Source organism: Artemia franciscana, unplaced genomic scaffold, assembly GCF_032884065.1.
Source record: "Artemia franciscana unplaced genomic scaffold, ASM3288406v1 PGA_scaffold_23, whole genome shotgun sequence".
Classification (NCBI taxonomy): domain Eukaryota; kingdom Metazoa; phylum Arthropoda; class Branchiopoda; order Anostraca; family Artemiidae; genus Artemia; species Artemia franciscana.
Window position 1 is genome coordinate 1387781 of NW_027062649.1, and position 18382 is coordinate 1406162.

Below are 18382 nucleotides of genomic sequence, written 5' to 3' on the forward strand. Positions count from 1 at the left end.
ACGGATCGACTACGAATCGTAGTCGATTCACCTACTGATTGTTTTGGATATCAAACTGACTGACGATATCTCAATCAGTAGGCTCAACGAAGAGTATGGTTCAATCCCGCTTTCTAGGTCTGTAATGAGAGAAATGGTATGCGGATGAATGATGACAGATTGCCAAAGATTGTCCTTTTCGGCCAACCGTCTAGGGCCAGACGAAAAGAAGGTCTTTCCCAGTCGGGGTGGGAGGATATCGTAAGGAAAGATTTAACAGAAATAGGAACTTCCTGGGAGGCCTTAAAGAGGGAGTCGTTGAGCAGATTGGGATGGAGGAGGACAGGGCGTTTCTGTGTTGGCCTCAGGCGGCCTGGTGCTGCAGTAGTTGTAGTAGTGCTATTTTGTTCTGATCTTTCTATTTGTTAACGCTATTCTTATCTATCGCTACTTCTGCTAACAACTCACTGCAGCACATAGCTACTCGAGGCTGGCATAGCTGCGCATGCTGCTCCTCCGCTCACTGTATTCAAAGTTTTAGTCTCTACTCCTCGCATTATTTTTTTTTGCTCTAAATCTTTCTCATGGCCTCACACCGTTCGGGGACGACATGCTTTTCATTTGACTCCAAATAGTTAACAAAAAGGGACAATCTTTGACAACCCTCCATATGTGGCCTAGACATCTAGCCTTTCTTCCTTGTGACCCTGAAAAGTAAAATCGAACCACATTTTTCATACAACCTATTGTTTGATATATGGTCAATCAAATGAATACCTAAGATTTGATTAACATATAAAACATTAATAAACAGTACAAAACAATAATAAAACATTTCATTGTAGCCGAAGAACTCAGCTTGTCAACTTCATAGTTTTTCTACCCATTGTATTATTGATAAGCTATGTAATTATATAATTTGAGTAATTATTTATGCAAATAATATTTACATAACTTTTATAAATTACATGTTATATTTTTATAAGTTAGTTTAAGTCTTCCCTGTGAAGTATCTTAAACACTTCAAATAAAGGTACAACAGTAAAGGTTAAGGCTAGGCATTGATTTCTTAAGGCTTGCTTAAATCTAAATATAAAAAAACTTTCTTTTGTTTCGTTTTTTTCTTTCGTTTTTGAATTCTTCTTTTTTTTCTGAATTTACAATTTTGGATGTTTCTTTAATGTGTATGGGCGTGTATTTCTGATTTATTTAGTTAAACCCTTGTGGACAGGCTAGCTGGCTTTCAGAAATGTTTTTTCTTCTTTGCTTTATTTATTTCATTGTACGAACTGACGAAAATGAAGGTTTAATATATACACCTATATATGGAAAAGCTAAACAATAACAAATTTAATAATCATAAATAATGAAACCATTTTTTTTCTGATGTGAGAGGGGTACTTAGTTACAGTTTAATTTATTTTCTCAACTTCCCCTTTGAATTATCCAAATCCAGCTATTCCTGCAAACGAGAAAAACTGTTATACTTTTTAAGAGCAAAAATTTCTCAATTTCTTGTAAATAATACACTTTAATGTCTTTTCTTCTGAGAGGGGTACTTAGTTATAATTTCATTTATTTTCTCAGCCTTTTTCACCTTTGAATTGTCCAACTGCTAATTTTGATTTATTCAAATCCAACTAAACCTGCAAGTGAGAAAAAGGTATTATAGTTTTTTAAGAGCAAAAATTACTCATTTTTTTGTAAATAATCAAACTTTTTTATTTTTTTTGCGAGATACAGTGATGGATCCAGGGGGGGGGGGTCGAAAGGTGTACGACCCTATCCCCCACCCCCTCCCCACACCCTGACGTAATGGTGGATTTGTGGTTGGGACGGCTTGCTCTGGTTTGGGTTGGGACGAAAGTTATTTTTTTTTGTATTGGTTTTTAGTAGTTGAGTTTTTAATAAGTATTTAATTATTAAGACTGTTTCTTTTTACAACAAGTTTGAAAGAAAGTTTCAGTTACTTTGTTCGGTCTCAGTTAGATTTTAGTAATGACCGCCACCGCGCATACCGCCGAAAAGTATTTTATTAAGTTTAGATTTATCAAGAAAATCTGTCCGTATTACCACAGAAGCCAACTGGGAGGCAAAGATCTTCATTTCGTAATGGCAAGGAGGGGAAAGTCTTCCCTCCCCTCTGACAAGGAGGGGAAATGACAAGGAGGGAACTTGTTTAGGCTGTCGAAATGATATTTCACGATTGTTCTGTCACAACGGAGTTGAAAAGCAAAATATTTACTTCTTTTTACTGTCAGAAATTTGATTTCGATTCTTGCTATGGCCCTGAGGTGAAGAAATTGATATCATTACTTTCTTTGGCATTCTGTTTTGGTTTTTTGGGTTTTCTTTTTTTGCGAAGCGGGATGGTTTTACAAAAATGTTGTTCTTTAGGAGATTTGTATAATAGAAAGTAAATGTATGAGCAGTGCAAAAAATATTAATATGTTTTTGATTTGCAAATCGTGGCCACTTTACTGCCTATTTTCATCTAATTAAACCTCTGCATTATATGACATGCCACATCCTCTGTTCATCTTAAAACATAGAATAAAAGCCAAACTCTTTAGACCGTTAATCAAGGTTCGTATAATTATATACTTAAAAACTAAGTATATGAGTCGAAATACTCCTTCAAAGGTCGGAGTAATTATTTAAGAAGAATAGATTTTCGAAAAATTGTTTTTAAAAGAAGGCAAATAATTAATTTTTTTTCATCTAGCTGGTATAGATGGATCTCTGAATTCTCAGTTTGAATCAGTGGAATGGCATTGATTTTTTTTTTCAAACATTTACTAGTAAATGTTGATAAAAAGTGGAAATTCACACAACTTGAGTTAACCACGGGAAGGGAACGTAACTACAATATTGCTTCAAAATTTCTCACCTTCTCAATACCGACCAGTCACAAGATATAGTTATGTTTTTGTATAGGGGTTGCATATATTTGTCTATAAAATTGTCTAAACTGCTATATATATATATACCGCTGAGGATTTTTATACTTATTTTGATACATGCCATTCAATCATATTTCCACGATTAGTTGTTTATAAATCAAAATTTTGTAGGATAATTCTCTTACTTAATTCTAAATCTTAGTCAAATTTCAAACTTTTATTTTTGTGCTCAACAGTCATGTCGAGGTTTAAACTTTGAATTGAATATCAAAAAATATCAAGATTAAAAAAAAAATAATTAGAAATCCACCACAGTTTGAAACCCTGAGAATTTAAATCACCAATCTATACCTATCAAATATAGAAATATTAAACACATAATTATTTGTTTTTTAAGGAGTATTTCTACTCATATACTTATTTTGAAGCACACACCTACATGCATTTTTATTAGAGTTCATATTTTTCTGACGATTTTGGTCTTTATTGGAATGTTTTAAGGTGAATAGAAGAGGAAATACTAACGAGGAGCTCTAAACTTACAGGACTCTAGATTGACGGGACTAGCCCTTATAAACATGCACCGAAATATTAAGGTAGACATCGACCCTGTAGCAAATAGAAATGGCGGGAGTGGAAATACAGAAATAGACTTTTACTTTTAAAATTGTGAATTCTGTAATTTAAGCGAAATATATCAAATTTTAAAAAGTGAAAAGATACGCTACACTGTTATGAAAAGTAAAATTTTGATTAGCAATTTTTTGAGATTTCGTCAAAGTGGACACTGTTTATTAAAACACTATTTTTAAAAAAGAAACAGTGATTAGTTAATGCTTTATTGCTTATACTCAAAACCCTTGTTTTAAATGTCTTCTATGTATTTCTATCTCTTCGTTCTGTTTTTCTTGTTACACCCCTAAACAAAACTAGTATTTAGTGTTTAATATATCTTTTACGAATATACAAGTTGTATCTTTATCCTAATTTCCTATTCTCCATTATTATCATAGCTACTGAGCGATGCCACAAATTTAGGTTACATGCTAAACGGTTTGACCTATACAAATTGTCAATAAGAGTGCATGACCCCAAAAGATGGTTCTAGACCAATTTTTTTCTCTTTTTTTTTTACAATAAAAGCTTAACTCACTCGCTATAACGGTCAGAAGTGCAAAGGCAAAAAATTATGCGAAAAATATTAAATATCATATTTTTTATAGATGGTGAACAGCTTTTTATTTTTTTTTATGGCGCGATGGTTTTTATAAGCTACTGTTTTCTGTTTACAGTAGCTTAAAAAGGGGTTCCCTTAAAAAGGGAACCATTTTAGCTTCAACAGATTTATTAGAACTTTAACCCTCAGATTTTAGATTAAATTTACGATCATTTCCGCCAAATACCTAACTGTCGAGGTTCCCTTTAAATTTTGGGTATTTCTTTGTTCGCAAGTTTATCGATGCGACCTATTGTGTGCTCCCCCCACCAAAGAAAATCCTTGGCTCGCCCCTGGCGAGAGGAGGACTTCCTTACGATTTCATTTATTTTCTTAGGTTTTTTCACCTTTGAATTTTCCAACTGATAGTTTTGAATTATTCAAATCTAAATGTTCCTGCAAGCGAGAAAAAGTGGTTACGCTTTTTTAAGAGCAAAATTTCTCAGATTTTGTAAATAGTAAAACTTGTTTCCTCTTTTGTTGCGAGAGGAGGACTTGCTTACAATTTAATTTATTTTCTTAGGTTTTTTCCCTTTTGAATTTTCCAACTGATAATTTTGAATTATTCAAATCTAGCTGTTTCTGCAAGCGGGAAAAAGTGGTTACACTTTTTTAAGAGCAAACATTTCCCAGTTGTTTATAAATAATTAAACTTTTTTGTCTTTTGTTGTGAGAGGAAGACTCACCAGCGGATCCTGGGGGGCCGGGGGGGGGGGGGCTTGGGCACCTCCAAAATTTTTCTGGTGCCCTCTTGCCCTGTTTCTTTTTCTTTTTTCACTCTTTTTTAGAATAAATTTGTCAATTTGGGCAATTATTGGCACCTTTGTTCTATTCGGTCCCTCCAAAATTTTGGTCATTGGTGCCCTTGTCACATTCTCCCCCCTCCTAACATTTTGCTCTAGATCCGCTCCTCGGAGGACTTGGTTACAGTTTCATTTTTTTCTTGTTTTTTTCCAGCTTTGAATTTTCCAACTGGTAATTTTAAATTACCCAAATCCAACTATTCCTGCAAGTGACAAAAAGTGATTGTGCTTCTTCAATAAAAGAAAATTCAGTTTTTGTAAACAATTGTACTATTTTTATCTTTTGTTGTGAGAGTTATACTCTTTTAAATTGCATTTGTTTTCTGATTTTTACACCTTTGAGTTGTTTCTACTTAGCCTAACAGTTTGCAATTTTTCAGGAAACTCGGAAGAATGAACTTAGTCAGCTGACTGAAAGCTTGAACCTGGCCAGGGAAGAAATAGAAGCTTTACGAAAAAGAGAAGAAACCGCCATGTTAGCCTCAGCTGAAACAAAACAACAGGTTCATGAAGAACTCCTTAAACAAGAAGAAGAAATGCAAAGGCTAAAAAGGAAACTAGGTACCACCTTAACAGAAAAAGAGCTCTTATCAGTTAAGGGTAAGAAAATATTCCTTTATGCTAATAAAGGGATAGTTTTATAATATTTTTTTTTTATTGCCAAATTGATTTTCAGTGGCTTACTTTTTCTAACTATCAAAATTCAGATTTGTGATGCTGAGGAACAAGACTGAAATATTTTTGGGATTTTGTGATTTCCTTTTTGGGATTACAAATGGAAATATTTACTTCTGATGAAATTTCTCACACTGAATTTGAAAATGCCTTATGAATTTTTATGGCGCTTAGTATTTACCAAGTGACATATAGTGATTGCAATTTCCGTCGGTCTGTCTGTCCCGGTTTTGCTAGTTTGGGCACTTCCAGATAAGCTAGGACGATGAACTTTGGCAGGCGTATCAGGGACCAGACCAGATTAAATTAGAAATAGTCGTATCCGTAATTCGACCATCTTTGGGGGAGTTGGGGGGGATGGTATAATTTGGAAATTAGAAAAAATGAGCTAGTTTTAACTTACGAACGAGTGATCGGATCTTAACGAAACTTGATATTTTAGAAGGACCCCGTAACTCAGACCTCTTATTCTAAATCCTGACCGCATCCAGTGCCATTGGGGAAGTGGGGGGGGGGGGGTAATTCGAAAAATTAGAAAAAATGAGCTATTTTTAACTTACGAACGAGTGATCAGATCTTAATGATATTTGATGTTTAGAAGGAACTCGTAACTCAGATCTCTTAATTAAAATTCCTACCGGCTCCAGTTTCATTGGGGGAGTTGAAGGGAGGGGGAAACCGGAAATCTTGGAAAACACTTAGAGTGGAGAGATCGGGATGAAAATTGGTGGGAAGAATAAGCACAAGTCCTAGATACGTGATTAACATAACCGGACTGGATCCGCTCTCTTTGGCGGAGTTGGGGGGGGGGCCCAATTCGGTAATTCGGAAAAATTAGAAAAAATGAAGTATTTTTAACTTACGAATGGGTAATTGGATCCTAATAAAATCTGATATTTAGAAGGACCTCGTGTCCCAGAGCTTTTATTTTAAATCCTGAATGTTGTGACATTTGGGGCAGTTTGAGGAGGAAACCTGAAATCTTGGAATACGCTTAGATAGGGATGAAACTTGGTGGTAAAAACAAGCACAAGTCCTAGATACGTGATTGACATTACCGGAACGGATCCGCTCTCTTTGGGGGAGTTGGGGGGGGGGAGGGTTATTTGAAAAAATTAGAAAAAATGAGCTATTTTAATCCAAGTGATCAGATCTTAATGAAATTTGATATTTAGAAGGGCCACGTGACTCAGACCTCTTATTTTAAACCCCTACCGGATCCAATGTCGTTGGGGGGGGGGGGACCGGAAATCTTGGAAAATGCTTGGAGTGGAGAGATCGGGATGAATCATGATGGGAAGAATAGGCATTAGTCCTAGATACGTGATAGACATAACTGGACCGGATCCATTCTCTTTGGGAGAGTTGAAGGGGGGGGGGTGTTAATTCGGAAAAACTAGAAAAATGAGGTATTTTTAACCTACGAACGAGTCATCAGATCTTAAAGAAATTTGATATTTAGAAAGACCTCGTAACTTAGACCTCTTATATTCAATCCCGACTGGATCCAGTGTCATTGGGGGGAGTTGGGGGGGGGGGGGGGAACCAGAAATTTTGGAAAACGCTTTGAGTGGGATGAAACTTAGATTAGAAACCCGAAACCCGATTAGAGATCGGGATGAAACTCGGTGGGAAGAATACGCAGAAGTTATAGATACGTAATTGACATAATCCGACCGGATCCACTGTTTTTGGGGGAGTTGGGGGGGGGGACCTAAATCGGTAATTCGGAAAAATTAGAAAAAATGAGGTATTTTTAACTTACGAACGGGTGATTGGATCCTAATGAAATTTGATATTTAAAAGGACCTCGTTTCTCAGAGCCCATATTTCAAATCCTGACTGGATCCAGTGTCATTGGGGGGAGTTGGGGGGGGAACCAGAAATTTTGGAAAACGCTTAGAGTGTAGAGATCGGGATGAAACCTGGTGGGAAGAATAAGCACATGTCCTAGATACATTATTGACATAACCGGACCGGATCCGCTCTCTTTGGGGGAGTTGGGGGGATTTGCTAGTTTGGGCACTTCCAGATAAGTTAGGACGATGAAAGTCGGCAGGCGTATCAGGGACCAGACTGGATTAAATTAGAAATAGTCTCTTCCCGATTCGACCATCTGGGGGGGGGGGAGCGAACAAGATGGTTGAAAAGAATTTTATTTGCTGGTAAAACAAGTGATTGTTCTTGTTATACATGGGTTGTGGTCTAGGGGTATGATTCTCTCTTAGGGCGCGTGAGGTTTCAGGTTGAATCCCGAACGACCCCAATTTTTACATGAAGAAGTTCCAAAACTATATACGTGATCGATATAGCGATCGCTGAAAGTTGGCAGGCGTATCTGGGACCCGACCAGATTAAATTAGAAATAGTCGCTTCCCCAATTTGACCGTCTGGGGGATGGATTGGAAGGACGGTTAATTCGGAAAAATTAGAAAAAAATGAGGTATTTTTAACTTACGAACGGTTTATCGGATCTTAATGAAATTATATATTTAGAAGAACTCGTGTCTCAGAGCTCTTATTTTAAATTCCGATCAGATCCGGTCCGGTTTATTGACTCTTGAGCATGAAACATATAATTGTCCACGGGAAAAACAATCCGTATTAAGAACTATACCGCATTTTTCTAATGATTACCCTTGAGCTTTTTTTTATGGTGATTGCAAGTGCTAATCGAATTGGGAATTGCAATCTTTTAAATTGAAAAGTCAGATCCGTTTGAATTATGGAAATACGAGAAAAAAGAACAGCCTATAACCATGAAATCAGATTATAAAATAAATTATACAAGGCTGTATATTTACATCAACAGTTACTTTAGCATCTAATGCTTCCATCAAGAATATATGGTGATGTTCTAAACTTAAAATTTATGATCTTCCAAATTTATTATTAGAAATTAAAAAAAATTAAATAGATTAATTTATTATTTCTTTTATTTATTGTAAGGTTTTTTATAGTTATTTTGGAAAAACGAACTTAGAAATGCCAAAATTACTTTAGAAATAACATTACTTGATTTTTCTGCAAGATTACCATATCAGTCTTAATCGTCTCCATTATTTTTCATCAATATATGTCTTCAATAAAGGCAGATATATATTCAGAAAATTCACAGAATAAATCTCCATAAAACTAAACGTTAACAAGCTTTTTTGGGCTAGCAGGCTTCCTACGCTTTTTTCTTCTATTTCGGAGCCACTCATAAAGAAAGAAGCTTACAGTTTAAATTATGGACAATAACGGCCATATATATATATATATATATATATATATATATATATATATATATATATATATATATATATATATATATATATATATATATATATATATATATATATATAGATATATATATATATATATATATATATATATATATATATATATATATATATATATATATATATATATATATATATATATATATATATATATATATATATATATATATATATATATATATATATGACATATATATATGTCATATATATATATATATATATATATCTGCATATATGTTTTTAACTAAAAATACATATATATATGTTTTTAACTACGTAAAACTTGCGAATATACAACATTCTTCGCTGTCCCATTGTCTGTGCATATAAATAGATTGTCAGGTTTACCGACTCTTGAACATGCAACATATAATTGTCCATGGAAAAACAATCCGTATTCAGATCTATACCTCATGATTCTAATGATTGCCCTTGAGCTTTGTTGATGGTGATTGCTAATCGAACATTCCCTGTGTCGCCGTCGTCATTTATATATCCCCCTGTGTCCCCCGGCGTCCCCGTTATAGTTGTGTCCCTGTGTCCCGGTCGTCATTTATATACCCTGTGTCCCGGTCGTCATTTGTGTCCCGGTCTGTATATACATTCGTTTTTGAATTGGTATATGATGAAATAAATTTTTGTGTTTTTCCCCTTTTTTTCTTTTTAGTTTTTTTTTGGTTTTTATCCTTTTTTTAGTTTTTTATTTTTTTTTCTTTTTTGTTTTTAGTTTTTTTTGTAGTTTTTACCTTTTTAGTTTTTTTGGTCTTTTTTTTGTTTGTAGTTTTTTACCTTTTTTTTAGTTTTTTTTTAATTATGCCTCATGATTCTAATGATTGCCCTTGAGCTTTGTTGATGGTGATTGCTAATCGAACATTCCCTGTATCGCCGTCGTCATTTATATATACCCCTGTGCCCCCCCGGCGTCCCCGTTGTAGTTGTGTCCCTGTGTCCCGGTCGTCATTTATATTCCCTGTGTCCCGGTCGTCATTTGTGTCCCGGTGTCCCAGTCTGTAATTTCTCTTTAAGTGTCCCGGTCGTCATTTATATTCCCTGTGTCCCGGTCGTCATTTGTGTCCCGGTGTCCCGGTCTGTATATACATTCGTTTTTGAATTGGTCTTTTTTTAGTTTTTAGTTTTTTACCTTTTTTTAGTTTTTTTTTTAGTTATACCTCATGATTCTAATGATTGCCCTTGAGCTTTGTCGATCTAATATCGATGTAAATAGGTCACAAGTTTGAGAAAATTCGTGGAGAGCCTTAATTTTGGAGGAAAATACATATGGCACATATAATATTTATATAAACCAGTATGATGACGTCATCCACTAATATAGAATGCTGCATTTATATTATATCTGTAAATGACGTCACATGAAAATTCACATCATAGGCTTTTTTAATGACGTCATTCATAGCATAAAAACAAGCATTGTCTAGGAAGATCCATCAATCTCTTTCCGACAAGCAAGTAGCTATATAAGTATACAAGTAACAAGTACAAGTACATTATACCTTTAGTGATATGGATCTAAGAATTGGAAACTTTGGCCCTAACTCAGATTCACAGCATATGACTGGAGTGACCGACTTTACAATCCAAGAAGACATACAACTGGAAAAAATCTATGAATGTGAAGCTTGCAAAAAGAAATTTTCTATCAAGAACGATTTGACTAGGCATATGAGAGCCCACACTGGTGAAAAACCATATGAATGTGAAACATGTAAAAAAAAATTCGGTTGGTTAGTATCTTTAAACGAGCATATGAGAATGCACACTGGTGAAAAACTGCATGAATGTGAAGTTTGCAAGAAGAAATTCCCTTCAAAGTACGGATTGGCTAGGCATATGAGGTCTCATAATGGAGAAAAACTCTATGAATGTGAAGTATGCGAAAAAAATTTTTCTACCAATGACAATTTGGCTATACATATGAGGACCCACACTGGTGAAAAACTACATGAATGTGACGTTTGCGAAAAGAAATTTCCTTGGAAGTATATATTGGCCATGCATATGAGAACCCACACTGGTGAGAAACTTTATGAATGTGAAACATGTGAAAAGAAATTCGGTTGGTTAAAGTCTTTAAACGAGCATATGAGAATGCACACTGGTGAAAAACTACATGAATGTGAAGTTTGCAAGAAGAAATTTCCTTCAAAGTACAGATTGGCTAGGCATATGAGGTCTCATAATGGAGAAAAACCCTGTGAATGTGAAGTATGCGAAAAAAAAATGTTCTACCAAGTCCAATTTGGCTATACATATGAGGACCCACACTGGTGAAAAACCATACGAATGTAATATGTGCAAAAAGAACATTTCTTCGCAATTTAGTTTGGGTCAGCACATGAGAACGCACAATGGAGAAAAACTCTATGAATGTCAAGCATGCAAAAATAAATTTTCCACCAAGAGCAATTTGACTAGGCATATGAAAACGCACGCTGGTGAAAAACTATAGGAATGTGAAGAATTCGAAAGAGATACTGGGTGTCAGCCCTACTTGTTTTGTGGGGATTTCTGTTTTTGTTTTTTTTTTTAATTCATTTTATTCATTTAAATTTTGGTCGGTTTTAAGTTTCTATTAAATTTCATAGTTTAAACTTCACTCGTCTTTGGTTTAAATATAGCTCCGCTTTTATTATTTTTTTTCTATTATTACTCAATATCATCTATGAGGCTGAAAAATAGGCTTAACTTTGACAAAGAGGATGACAACCCCCCCCCCCCAAAAAAAAAATCAAGTGATTTTGTCACTGACTACGATTTTGCTTAGTAAAGGACGAACCCCGACACACATTCCCTATAATTAAAAGTAGGAACATTTTGTACTTGTTCAAGAAGCAATAGGCGTTTTTCAAAAATAAAAGGTTATGCAATCGATTACGCAAGCCAAATGAATGATTTTTTTTTATATATTTGACAATTAACAGAAATGTATTTAGTTTTAACTGTTTAATTGTTTTACAAATTGTTACAGTTTTAATTGTTACAAATTGTTATTCAGGTTGATTATCCATCTTTGTTTATTTCATAGTTTCGTTTTTTCTTTCGTTTTTTCTTTCGTTTCAAGTCAAAATTTGAGGTTCATTTGCCCTCAGACCCAACATCATTCCATATTTTCAACTTGACGACCAGGGAGGAAAATGTCTTGTCCCCAGTCCATCAAAAACACTTTTGCACTCCAAGTCCCTAAAGAAATTATAAAGGTAAATCAAAAGTCGTCAGATAAAAAAGCAAGATGATTTGAGAGAAGTATCTGTAACATCCTGGGAATGGCTTTGGGGATCAAGTTGTAAATTCAGGATAATTTATGGTCGGGAGGGGGAGGTGGTGGTAAATGAACCTCAAATCTTGACTTGGAGTGAGGAGCTGAGTGGTTGGTCTCTATTCTGTCTATTTTTTATTTAAATAGTATTTAGATTAGAATTTACTACTAATGAAATAGAGACGCAACCCGAAAACAAAAATCTTGTTTACTTAGCTCGTCAAAAGAGCATATCTGGAAATTATAGTCATAAGTTTCTTTGGCCAAATTTTGTATTCCATGCAGAAAACAACATTTGAAACTAATTTGGGCTGTGTCAGTTTGCAACATCTAAAGTGTTTTATAGGCTTGTAACTTGAAGGATCAGATTGGTAGAAAGAGATAAAAGGGTAGAGTAAGGGTCATAATGGTAGAGAGGGCCAGGAAAATATCTAAACCAAAAATATTTTGACAGGGTCGGATCGACTGGATGCAGGGCCCGATCGGAATATTTTCTGCGGAGCCTTCTGAAAATTTGTGGAGAGCCTTAATTTTGGAGGAAAATACATATGGCACATATAATATTTATATAAACCAGTATTTTGATGACGTCATCCACTAATATAGAATGCTGCATTTATATTATATCTGTAAATGACGTCACATGAAAATTCACATCATAGGCTTTTTTAATGACGTCATTCATAGCATAAAAACAAGCATTGTCTAGGAAGATCCATCAATCTCTTTCCGACAAGCAAGTAGCTATATAAGTATACAAGTAACAAGTACAAGTACATTATACCTTTAGTGATATGGATCTAAGAATTGGAAACTTTGGCCCTAACTCAGATTCACAGCATGTGACTGGAGTGACCGACTTTACAATCCAAGAAGACATACAACTGGAAAAAATCTATGAATGTGAAGCTTGCAAAAAGAAATTTTCTATCAAGAACGATTTGACTAGGCATATGAGAGCCCACACTGGTGAAAAACCATATGAATGTGAAACATGTAAAAAGAAATTCGGTTGGTTAGTGTCTTTAAACGAGCATATGAGAATGCACACTGGTGAAAAACTGCATGAATGTGAAGTTTGCAAGAAGAAATTCCCTTCAAAGTATGGATTGGCTAGGCATATGAGGTCTCATAATGGAGAAAAACCCTATGAATGTGAAGTATGCGAAAAATTTTTTTCTACCAATGACAATTTGGCTATACATATGAGGACCCACACTGGTGAAAAACTACATGAATGTGACGTTTGCGAAAAGAAATTTCCTTGGAAGTATATATTGGCCATGCATATGAGAACCCACACTGGTGAGAAACTTTATGAATGTGAAACATGTAAAAAGAAATTCGGTTGGTTAATGTCTTTAAACGAGCATATGAGAATGCACACTGGTGAAAAACTACATGAATGTGAAGTTTGCAAGAAGAAATTCCCTTCAAAGTACAAATTGGCTAGGCATATGAGGTCTCATAATGGAGAAAAACCCTATGAATGTGAAGTATGCAAAAAAAAATGTTCTACCAAGTCCAATTTGGCCATGCATATGAGAACCCACACTGGTGAGAAACTTTATGAATGTGAAACATGTAAAAAGAAATTCGGTTGGTTAATGTCTTTAAACGAGCATATGAGAATGCACACTGGTGAAAAACTACATGAATGTGAAGTTTGCAAGAAGAAATTCCCTTAAAAGCACGGATTGGCTAGGCATATGAGGTCTCATAATGGAGAAAAACCCTATGAATGTGAAGTATGCGAAAATTTTTTTTCTACCAATGACTATTTGGCTATACATATGAGGACCCACACTGGTGAAAAACTACATGAATGTGACGTTTGCGAATTGAAATTTCCTCGGAAGTATGTATTGGCCATGCATATGAGAACCCACACTGGTGAGAAACTTTATGAATGTGAAACATGTGAAAAGAAATTCGGTTGGTTAAAGTCTTTAAACGAGCATATGAGAATGCACACTGGTGAAAAACTACATGAATGTGAAGTTTGCAAGAAGAAATTTCCTTCAAAGTACAGATTGGCTAGGCATATGAGGTCTCATAATGGAGAAAAACCCTGTGAATGTGAAGTATGCGAACAAAAAAATCTTCTACCAAGTCCCATTTGGCTATACATATGAGGACCCACACTGATGAAAAACCATACGAATGGAATATGTGCAAAAAGAACATTTTTTCGCAATTTAGTTTGGGTCAGCACATGAGAACGCACAATGGAGAAAAACTCTATGAATGTCAAGCATGCAAAAATAAATTTTCCACCAAGAGCAATTTGACTAGGCATATGAAAACGCACGCTGGTGAAAAACTATAGGAATGTGAAGAATTCAAAAGTGATACTGGGTGTCAGCCCTACTTGTTTTGTGGGGATTTCTGTTTTTTTTTTTTTTAAATTCATTTTATTCATTTAAATTTTTGTCGGTTTTAAGTTTCAATTAAATTTCATAGTTTAAACTTCACTCGTCTTTGGTTTAAATATAGCTCCGCTTTTATTATTTTTTTTCTATTATTACTCAATATCATCTATGAGGCTGAAAAATAGGCTTAACTTTGACAAAGAGGATGACAACCCCCCCCCCCAAAAAAAAAATCAAGTGATTTTGTCACTGACTACGATTTTGCTTAGTAAAGGACGAACCCCGACACACATTCCCTATAATTAAAAGTAGGAACATTTTGTACTTGTTCAAGAAGCAATAGGCGTTTTTCAAAAATAAAAGGTTATGCAATCGATTACGCAAGCCAAATGAATGATTTTTTTTTATATATTTGACAATTAACAGAAATGTATTTAGTTTTAACTGTTTAATTGTTTTACAAATTGTTACAGTTTTAATTGTTACAAATTGTTATTCAGGTTGATTATCCATCTTTGTTTATTTCATAGTTTCGTTTTTTCTTTCGTTTCAAGTCAAAATTTGAGGTTCATTTGCCCTCAGACCCAACATCATTCCATATTTTCAACTTGACGACCAGGGAGGAAAATGTCTTGTCCCCAGTCCATCAAAAACACTTTTGCACTCCAAGTCCCTAAAGAAATTATAAAGGTAAATCAAAAGTCGTCAGATAAAAAAGCAAGATGATTTGAGAGAAGTATCTGTAACATCCTGGGAATGGCTTTGGGGATCAAGTTGTAAATTCAGGATAATTTATGGTCGGGAGGGGGAGGTGGTGGTAAATGAACCTCAAATCTTGACTTGGAGTGAGGAGCTGAGTGGTTGGTCTCTATTCTGTCTATTTTTTATTTAAATAGTATTTAGATTAGAATTTACTACTAATGAAATAGAGACGCAACCCGAAAACAAAAATCTTGTTTACTTAGCTCGTCAAAAGAGCATATCTGGAAATTATAGTCACAAGTTTCTTTGGCCAAATTTTGTATTCCATGCAGAAAACAACATTTGAAACTAATTTGGGCTGTGTCAGTTTGCAACATCTAAAGTGTTTTATAGGCTTGTAACTTGAAGGATCAGATTGGTAGAAAGAGATAAAAGGGTAGAGTAAGGGTCATAATGGTAGAGAGGGCCAGGAAAATATCTAAACCAAAAATATTTTGACAGGGTCGGATCGACTGGATGCAGGGCCCGATCGGAATTTTTTCTGCGGAGCCTTCTGAAAATTTGTGGAGAGCCTTAATTTTGGAGGAAAATACATATGGCACATATAATATTTATATAAACCAGTATCTTGATGACGTCATCCACTAATATAGAATGCTGCATTTATATTATATCTGTAAATGACGTCACATGAAAATTCACATCATAGGCTTTTTTAATGACGTCATTCATAGCATAAAAACAAGCATTGTCTAGGAAGATCCATCAATCTCTTTCCGACAAGCAAGTAGCTATATAAGTATACAAGTAACAAGTACAAGTACATTATACCTTTAGTGATATGGATCTAAGAATTGGAAACTTTGGCCCTAACTCAGAATCACAGCATGTGACTGGAGTGACCGACTTTACAATCCAAGAAGACATACAACTGGAAAAAATCTATGAATGTGAAGCTTGCAAAAAGAAATTTTCTATCAAGAACGATTTGACTAGGCATATGAGAGCCCACACTGATGAAAAACCATGTGAATGTGAAACATGTAAAAAGAAATTCGGTTGGTTAGTGTCTTTAAACGAGCATATGAGAATGCACACTGGTGAAAAACTGCATGAATGTGAAGTTTGCAAGAAGAAATTCCCTTCAAAGTACGGATTGGCTAGGCATATGAGGTCTCATAATGGAGAAAAACCCTATGAATGTGAAGTATGCGAAAAATTTTTTTCTACCAATGACAATTTGGCTATACATATGAGGACCCACACTGGTGAAAAACTACATGAATGTGACGTTTGCGAAAAGAAATTTCCTTGGAAGTATATATTGGCCATGCATATGAGAACCCACACTGGTGAGAAACTTTATGAATGTGAAACATGTAAAAAGAAATTCGGTTGGTTAATGTCTTTAAACGAGCATATGAGAATGCACACTGGTGAAAAACTACATGAATGTGAAGTTTGCAAGAAGAAATTCCCTTCAAAGTACAAATTGGCTAGGCATATGAGGTCTCATAATGGAGAAAAACCCTATGAATGTGAAGTATGCAAAAAAAAATGTTCTACCAAGTCCAATTTGGCCATGCATATGAGAACCCACACTGGTGAGAAACTTTATGAATGTGAAACATGTAAAAAGAAATTCGGTTGGTTAATGTCTTTAAACGAGCATATGAGAATGCACACTGGTGAAAAACTACATGAATGTGAAGTTTGCAAGAAGAAATTCCCTTCAAAGCACGGATTGACTAGGCATATGAGGTCTCATAATGGAGAAAAACCCTATGAATGTGAAGTATGCGAAAAAATATTTTCTACCAATGACTATTTGGCTATACATATGAGGACCCACACTGGTGAAAAACTACATGAATGTGACGTTTGCGAATTGAAATTTCCTCGGAAGTATATATTGACCATGCATATGAGAACCCACACTGGTGAGAAACTTTATGAATGTGAAACATGTGAAAAGAAATTCGGTTGGTTAAAGTCTTTAAACGAGCATATGAGAATGCACACTGGTGAAAAACTACATGAATGTGAAGTTTGCAAGAAGAAATTTCCTTCAAAGTATAGATTGGCTAGGCATATGAGGTCTCATAATGGAGAAAAACCCTGTGAATGTGAAGTATGCGAAAAAAAAAATCTTCTACCAAGTCCCATTTGGCTATACATATGAGGACCCACACTGATGAAAAACCATACGAATGGAATATGTGCAAAAAGAACATTTCTTCGCAATTTAGTTTGGGTCAGCACATGAGAACGCACAATGGAGAAAAACTCTATGAATGTCAAGCATGCAAAAAGAAATTTTCCACCAAGAGCAATTTGACTAGGCATATGAAAACGCACGCTGGTGAAAAACTATAGGAATGTGAAGAATTCAAAAGTGATACTGGGTGTCAGCCCTACTTGTTTTGTGGGGATTTCTGTTTTTTTTTTTTAAATTCATTTTATTCATTTAAATTTTTGTCGGTTTTAAGTTTCAATTAAATTTCATAGTTTAAACTTCACTCGTCTTTGGTTTAAATATAGCTCCGCTTTTATTTTTTTTTTTCTATTATTACTCAATATCATCTATGAGGCTGAAAAATAGGCTTAACTTTGACAAAGAGGATGACAACCCCCCCCCCCCCCAAAAAAAAAAAATCAAGTGATCTTGTCACTGACTACGATTTTGCTTAGTAAAGGACGAACCCCGACACACATTCCCTATAATTAAAAGTAGGAACATTTTGTACTTGTTTAAGAAGCAATAGGCGTTTTTCAAAAATAAAAGGTTATGCAATCGATTACGCAAGCCAAATGAATGATTTTTTTTTATATATTTGACAATTAACAGAAATGTTTTTAGTTTTAACTGTTTAATTGTTTTACAAATTGTTACAGTTTTAATTGTTACAAATTGTTATTCAGGTTGATTATCCATCTTTGTTTATTTCATAGTTTCGTTTTTTCTTTCGTTTTTTCTTTCGTTTCAAGTCAAAATTTGAGGTTCATTTGCCCTCAGACCCAACATCATTCCATATTTTCAACTTGACGACCAGGGAGGAAAATGTCTTGTCCCCAGTCCATCAAAAACACTTTTGCACTCCAAGTCCCTATAGAAATTATAAAGGTAAATCAAAAGTCGTCAGATAAAAAAGCAAGATGATTTGAGAGAAGTAT

At 34.8% G+C, this 18382-nt stretch overlaps 3 protein-coding genes across 4 annotated transcripts in view; all 3 read left to right on the forward strand.

Annotated features, from left to right (window-relative positions):
• LOC136041465 (golgin subfamily A member 4-like) overlaps positions 1 to 18382 on the forward strand; it is a 122526-nt gene that overhangs the window by 49676 nt on the left and 54468 nt on the right. For both annotated transcript variants that reach the window (XM_065726150.1, XM_065726151.1), the window contains one exon: positions 5282 to 5501. In XM_065726150.1, coding sequence (XP_065582222.1) covers positions 5282 to 5501 — 220 coding nt within the window. The remainder of the gene's footprint in view (positions 1 to 5281; positions 5502 to 18382) is intronic.
• Positions 9167 to 18036, forward strand: LOC136041509 (zinc finger protein 345-like). Its single transcript, XM_065726216.1, has 3 exons — positions 9167 to 11323; positions 13840 to 14213; positions 16024 to 18036. The coding sequence occupies exons 1-3, from the start codon at positions 11058 to 11060 to the stop codon at positions 17388 to 17390; spliced, it is 2007 nt and encodes a 668-aa protein (XP_065582288.1). The 5' UTR covers positions 9167 to 11057; the 3' UTR covers positions 17391 to 18036.
• On the forward strand, positions 12828 to 13970 carry LOC136041500 (zinc finger protein 570-like). Its single transcript, XM_065726201.1, has one exon. It carries the CDS (start codon positions 12929 to 12931, stop codon positions 13820 to 13822), a length of 894 nt encoding a protein of 297 aa, XP_065582273.1. The 5' UTR covers positions 12828 to 12928; the 3' UTR covers positions 13823 to 13970.